General features: G+C 42.9%; 1 protein-coding gene across 1 annotated transcript; it reads left to right on the forward strand.

Annotated features, from left to right (window-relative positions):
- Positions 1-16: 16 nt before the first annotated feature.
- HMGB3 (high mobility group box 3) lies at positions 17-3,794 on the forward strand. Its single transcript, XM_005881955.2, has 5 exons — positions 17-60; positions 1,031-1,185; positions 1,567-1,706; positions 2,153-2,327; positions 2,779-3,794. The coding sequence occupies exons 1-5, from the start codon at positions 54-56 to the stop codon at positions 2,926-2,928; spliced, it is 627 nt and encodes a 208-aa protein (XP_005882017.1). The 5' UTR covers positions 17-53; the 3' UTR covers positions 2,929-3,794.
- The last annotated feature ends 2,715 nt before the right edge of the window (positions 3,795-6,509 follow it).

The following is a 6,509-nucleotide window of genomic DNA, read 5'->3' on the forward strand; positions in this document are numbered from 1 at the left end:
AGGCAACGGTGGATTTCAGGGGCACTTTCTTTCATCAGGAAGCTTTTGACAAAATGGAAGGTGAATTATGGGTGTCCAGGTGACCCAGCACTGGCCGAGTCTGGCTGCCCACTGCCGGCCGGAGGCTCCCCTGTGTTCTGTCCTGCCTCCCCCGCACAGCCACTGTGGAGCCCTAAAGCAGCCCCTGGGTCGGTCCCCGCAAAGGGGAGTGCTTTAGTTTTACATGATGACCTTGGGTGTGGGAAAAGGAAAAGATGGCGGGAAGCTCGGGGGTGGGAAAGGGACTATGACACGCCACAGCTGCATTTTTATTTGCAAACTTTCTCCAAAGTATTTCTGGCTGGACATGCATTCCGCTTTATAGATGAGCAAGACTTAGCCCTTTTCATATCCCCTGCCCCTTTAGATAATGACGAAGAGACAGATTTGAACTAATAGTGCAGGGGTATCTGCTCACTTGCTGTATAACCATTCTTGTAAAAGCCATTTTTATAAGTCAAAATGCAGCAAAAATACTGAAATATAAAAATTTCCCTATTTACAGTTCTGCTTTGATCTTGTGTTTAGCAGCACTGACAGTATTTTCGTTTCTAACATGGGAGTAAAACAGATGACCAGCTAGCTTTAAGTCATTGGTTTCAAGCTTCTATCATCAGCCTGTACCACCTACAAATGTATCCTCCCCACTTTGTGGTTGCAGTTTCCAAAACATAGCATTTCTGAATCAGAATGTAGAGCTGAGCCACCCCACTTGGGTCTGTTCCATTTGGAGAACTTGATCGCTCTTGGAGAAGTAACTCGGAAACCTGTGCACTTCATGCTGGTCAAAAGTTAAATGACAAGTGACAGTGAGGCTGATTTCCTCCCTAGTCTGTCTTTGGTTGCCAGTGGCATCAAGCATTTTTTTTGGGGGGGGGCCTCCTAAGAGCAATATCGATTTTAATTTTACCCTGCCTTTGGTATATCTTGTAGTTCTATTCTGTTCATTGGATTTGTTTTTCTTTGTTTCTCTTTCTTTCATCCATCACAGTCAGGATGGCTAAAGGTGATCCCAAGAAGCCAAGGGGCAAGATGTCTGCTTATGCCTTCTTTGTGCAGACATGCAGAGAGGAACATAAGAAGAAAAACCCAGAAGTTCCAGTCAATTTTGCAGAATTTTCTAAGAAGTGTTCTGAGAGGTGGAAGGTATTTTTGCTTTGTATCCTTCCAGCTAGTCTTAGTTGGATTTGATACTTTGGTGTTATTTACCTTTAGAGTAGTCCCAGGTGGCTGTTTTCTTCCTCTTTACTTAGACACATTTTAATTGTTTTTAGGATTTTGTATGTGTGCTTTTATTGTTTAACATTCTACAAGGGGGGGGGGTTAACCCACAGCTTTGTTTTCCTCCCAATAAATTTTGTTTTCTCCCCCCCCCCCCCCCCCCCCACACACACAAAAGACTACAAGGGTTTAAGGCTTTCATCCCCTTTTGCAAGTGGTTATGGCAGCTGCCACTTTAATTATAGGACAACTGAACAGGTACGTGTTCACTGCATTGAAGAATTTATCAGGTCCTGTTCTTTGCAGACAATGTCGGCAAAAGAGAAATCTAAATTTGATGAGATGGCAAAGGCAGATAAAGTACGCTATGATCGGGAAATGAAGGATTATGGACCAGCTAAGGGAGGCAAGAAGAAGAAGGACCCAAATGCCCCCAAAAGGCCACCGTAAGTGACTGTAGGATTCAGGACAACCATGAAAAGCTTTCCTTCTGCTTGAAAGATTTTTTAAAAGATACTTTACCTAAAAAAATGTCAGGAGACCTCTGTAAAATATTCTGTACTTTGAGCCTGAGGTGTTGGTGAGCTGTGTGTGCTTGGTAGTTGCCTGTTGACCTTTCCACTGGGAAGCAGACAGCCTAGTTTGGGGTTTTAGGATCCTTAGGTACATTCTCTACCCCTTGCCCAGTAACTGAGAGACTGAGAAACCACTCTGTATTTCTAAAGCCGCTTAAACATTTTATAGCCTTCAGCTTTGAAACACTGTATATGGTATTGCACATTTCTTCACTCTAGGGAGGAGTGATAGGAAGTATGTCGGTTCAGGAACATGGGAGAGTGACTGAAGCTCACTTTTTGAAGATTCTCATCTATATATAATTTTCTCCCCCAAGGTCTGGATTTTTCCTTTTCTGCTCGGAATTCCGCCCCAAAATTAAATCTACAAACCCTGGAATTTCTATTGGAGATGTGGCAAAGAAGCTGGGCGAGATGTGGAATAACTTAAGTGACAGTGAAAAACAGCCTTACAACAATAAGGCTGCAAAACTGAAGGAGAAGTATGAGAAGGTGAGGTGGGCCAGAGTGTGTACTCTGGCCGGTGAGAAGTCAGCTGCCCTGAATGTGAGGGTTTGTGGGGTGGAAGGCTGCTTTGCTGGGCATGTGAGGGCCCATCTCCACTCAAGATCAGCTATGTGTGCTGATGTTCAGGCTTCTGATCTTTGTATTTTGGAGAACTTTAGGCAGGCTTAAAAATTTGGATAACGGGATGCCACTGGAATAGAATTTGATAGTTCTATAACATGACTTAAAGGCTACTTGATCACCCATTACCTTTTAAATTTGAATGGCTGAGAACCAAATGTGTATCAGGAAACAAATACTTCAAGTAGCAGACCTGTACTGTTTTTGAATTCCAGCTTTCTTATTCTGAGGCAGGGACAGCATGTTTTCACCCTGTGCTAAAATAGCTGCAGGAGAGCTTGTCTTCTCATTTGGAATGTGTCCCTGTTCTTTCTAGGATGTTGCCGACTATAAGTCTAAAGGCAAGTTTGATGGCGCCAAGGGTCCCGCTAAAGTTGCCCGGAAAAAGGTGGAAGAAGAAGATGAAGAGGAGGAGGAGGAAGAGGAGGAGGAGGAAGAAGAGGAGGAGGAGGAGGAGGATGAATAAAAAAACTGTTTATCTGTCTCCTTGTGAATACCTTAGTGTAGGGGAGCGCCGTAATTGACACAGCTCTTATTTGAGAGGTGTCTGTTGCCCTCATTAGGATTAATTACACAATTGGGTCATGATCATATGTAGTCTCTCAAAGTGCTCTAGAAATTGTCAGTGGTTTACATGAAGTGGCCATGGGTGTCCGGAGCACCCAGAAACTGTATCAAAGTTGTACATATTTCCAAACATTTTTAAAATGAAAAGGCTCTCATGTTCTCCTCACTCTGTGCACTTTGCTGTTGGTGTGACAAGGCATTTAAAGATGTTTCTGGCATTTTCTTTTTTTTTTTTTATCTGTAAGGTGGTGTTACCTATTTGGTTATTGGCTAGAAATCCTGAGTTCTCAACTGTACATATCTATAGTTTGTAAAAAGAACAAACAACCAAGACAAGCTCTTGATGCTCTTTGCTTGGTGTTGAGGCTGTGAGGAAGATGCCTTTTGGAGGGGCTGTAGCTCAGGGCGTGCACTGTGAGGCTGGACCTGTGGACACTGCAGTGGGCATCCATTTAGCTTTAGGTAGTCTTGTTTTTGTATATAGTGACATAGCATCCTGCCATTCTTAGCTGTGGAAAAAGGGGGGTCAGCTGGCATGAGAAGTATTTGGATCGTTTTGTTTTTTTTTAGTTGTGTGGTAGTTTTAAACTTTGTTTTAAAACAAACTACAACTCTTCATTGTCAACGAAGTGAAGAGTCACTGCATCAATGAAAGTTCAAGAACCATCTGTACTAAACACAATTTGCAACGTTTTGTTAATTTTTGTATGTTTAGAATGCTGAAATGTTTTTGAAGTTAAATAAAAACAGTATTACATTTTTTAAGCTGTTCTCTATTATAACACTCTAAATTTCTGACTCCTAGCAGTCTTAATGGTAAAACACCCCACTCTACTGTATTTGATGACTAGCCTCCCTGTAAATCTGGTAATTTAGGGCGAGTTGAAGAGAGCTACTTGAAGTTACTGCATGATTTTGTTTGTGTCTGAATGGCGTCAAGATGAAGTCTAAACTATTGAATGTAGGAGCTAAGATAACTTGATAGAGGCAAGGTTTAGCAGCCTTTAGAGGTGCAGGAAGGTGGGTGGTTAGGATTGAGGCTGACTACTACCTATGAAGTTTAAAACTATATATTTTTTTTGCCTCCTGCCTCACCCCTTACATTGTGGGGCCAAATTAATTGCTAACCAGCAAAAATACCTTCCTGAGGGTATGTATGGTGTATCAAACATTCAGGCTTTATTCCCCCGCCCCCCGCCCCCGACATTTGTTCTGCTCAACAATTGAGGTCTTAAGCTGCCACTTCTCTTTTGGTCCCCAGTGACGGGGTGGGGGGTGGGGAGCAGTATCAGTTCCTCCCCACGCTACTTCAAGAAGCCATACACCCCAAGGAAATTTGCTGGAGCTCCTGTTGGCAGGCTGTGTTGGGGCACCTGCAAGGCAGGCTGACGGAATCAGTTGTTTCTAATCACTAAATGCATCAGATGGAAAGTAGAATGACCTAAACATGATGTGAACTCATTCATTGGAAACATGGATTGTTGTTAAATATTCTTGAAGAAGCTTGGTTTGTGATTCAGTGATTATTTCATGTTGGTGGATGGTGTGATATTTGTCCAAGTTGGGGTGAGGGGTGATGGCCACAGTGGCAAAATGGTGATACTAAATATAAGTATTTTGAGGGCCGATGTGTACATACATCTTAACTGTTGGCAGTAATGAGGGGTACTGTGTTATGAGTGAGTGTTGCTAATGCCTAGCATTGACACTCATATGTATGTTTGAGGCCTGGGAAGCACTCGGGAGTGTTTTAATGACATGTTTTCATGCTTACTCAGGAGAAAGCAGATTTTTTTTCTTAAAATTGACTATTTGGAACCTTGCATTTCTGCAGACAGTGTCCTCCCCTCCCTGTCAGGTTCTGGGTGGGTACAAGTTATGGTAATGATCACTGGCCTGATCACTGATCTCTATATTTATAGCCATTCCTTCTCATTTCAGAACTGTTTGTCCTAAATGTGTTTTTCTAGTTCTTCTAGAAAATGACCACTAATTAAAAATCTCTTTGGTCATGAGCTTTGCCTGGAGGTACTTGTTCCAGGATTGCCCCTCCTGCTTCAGCCATGCCCTTGTTACTTTCCTTCAGCCGTCACTTGGCATTGTAGTCTTAAGCTGCTGCTGCCCCAACACAATGTGCCATGCTAAGATTAGAGCTGTGGGCAACCTCGTCACATATGAAAATGCTCAACTTGGCACAAAGGAGAGATTTCTGCTAAGGTGTGCACCTCTATCTGGTTGTAAATAGACATGCCAACTATGGAAGGGGGTGACGTTCTTTTGTGCTCCCACAGTAACTAAACAGAAGTAGGGAAGCTGGTAAGTGATCTCTGATTAAGCAGATATTTAATTCTAAAGAAACTTAAGGCCACTTGATCCACTCGCTGCTTGCAGCAAGACTACTATTCACCCTATCACAAGATTGCTTGTCTTGATGGAATGATGCTCTGTAGCCTCTGAGGTGTGACAAGTGGCATAGTGTCACCACCTAAGGTTTAGGCTTTACTTTATTTCTGGGCCCACAGTAGGTGCTCTTGCAATGCCAACCTGTGTGTGTGTGTGCGTGTGTGTGTGTGTTTTTAATCTAAAGGACAGTACCTGCTTTCTTTAACCACCTCTCTCTTCCAACCCCCTCACCCTGTTCTTGAATGGTGTTTTATCCTTTGGAAAGAATATGGCTGTGATGTAGCAACTATTGTCTATGTCTCCTGTGTGTCTTTCTTGTCACAAATGTATTTGGGGGACATTAGATGCATTTGTTTACTGTAATAAAGTTTCTTAATCAGTCATCCCCAAAAGTAATCAGTGGGCTGTCTGCAATCTGTTTGAGATACTGAATCTTTGTATTTTGGGTTGATTATAATCAAGGTTTTAGAAGTACAAGCTTTGCTGTAACCACAGATCCAGACTAACATTTAATGGAAAGATAACATCAAAAAGGGCAAGTGTTAAGGACTCCAAAGCCCCTAGATCAACCCTTCAGACAGAGGGGTAGAGGGAGGAGTTGGCTCTGGAGCTCTATGCCAGGGCAACTGCAATTTGCAAGATGCCAAAGTGACTGTGTACTTGTAATCAGCCAGCCCTGCCAACCAGGGCTTCCTAAGGCCAAGGATTGGGGCTTAGTTGGCTGACAGAGCCAGCTCAACAAGGAGTTTTGGATGAGAGGGCCCTAGGGTCCTCTTGCTGCTCTTGGGCCCTGGCTTAGTTTCCTGTGGGGCCCAGGGCTACTTGGGAAGGACTTACTGATGGGCCAATTTGGCAACTGCAGACTTCCCTTCCTGCTTCAACCAGAGCAGACCCTCACTGTGTTTTTTTATCTTGAGCATCCTAAGATTTTAATTTTAAAAAGAAGCTGGGGCACCATATTCATAAAGGGGAAAAAACCCACATCATCTCAATGGATATATAAAAAGCATTTGATTAAATCCAGTACCCTTTCTTGATAAAAAAACACTCAGAAAACAGACTAGATGGGAACTTAAT

Source organism: Myotis brandtii, unplaced genomic scaffold (genome assembly GCF_000412655.1).
Source record: "Myotis brandtii unplaced genomic scaffold, ASM41265v1 scaffold695, whole genome shotgun sequence".
Taxonomy (NCBI): domain Eukaryota; kingdom Metazoa; phylum Chordata; class Mammalia; order Chiroptera; family Vespertilionidae; genus Myotis; species Myotis brandtii.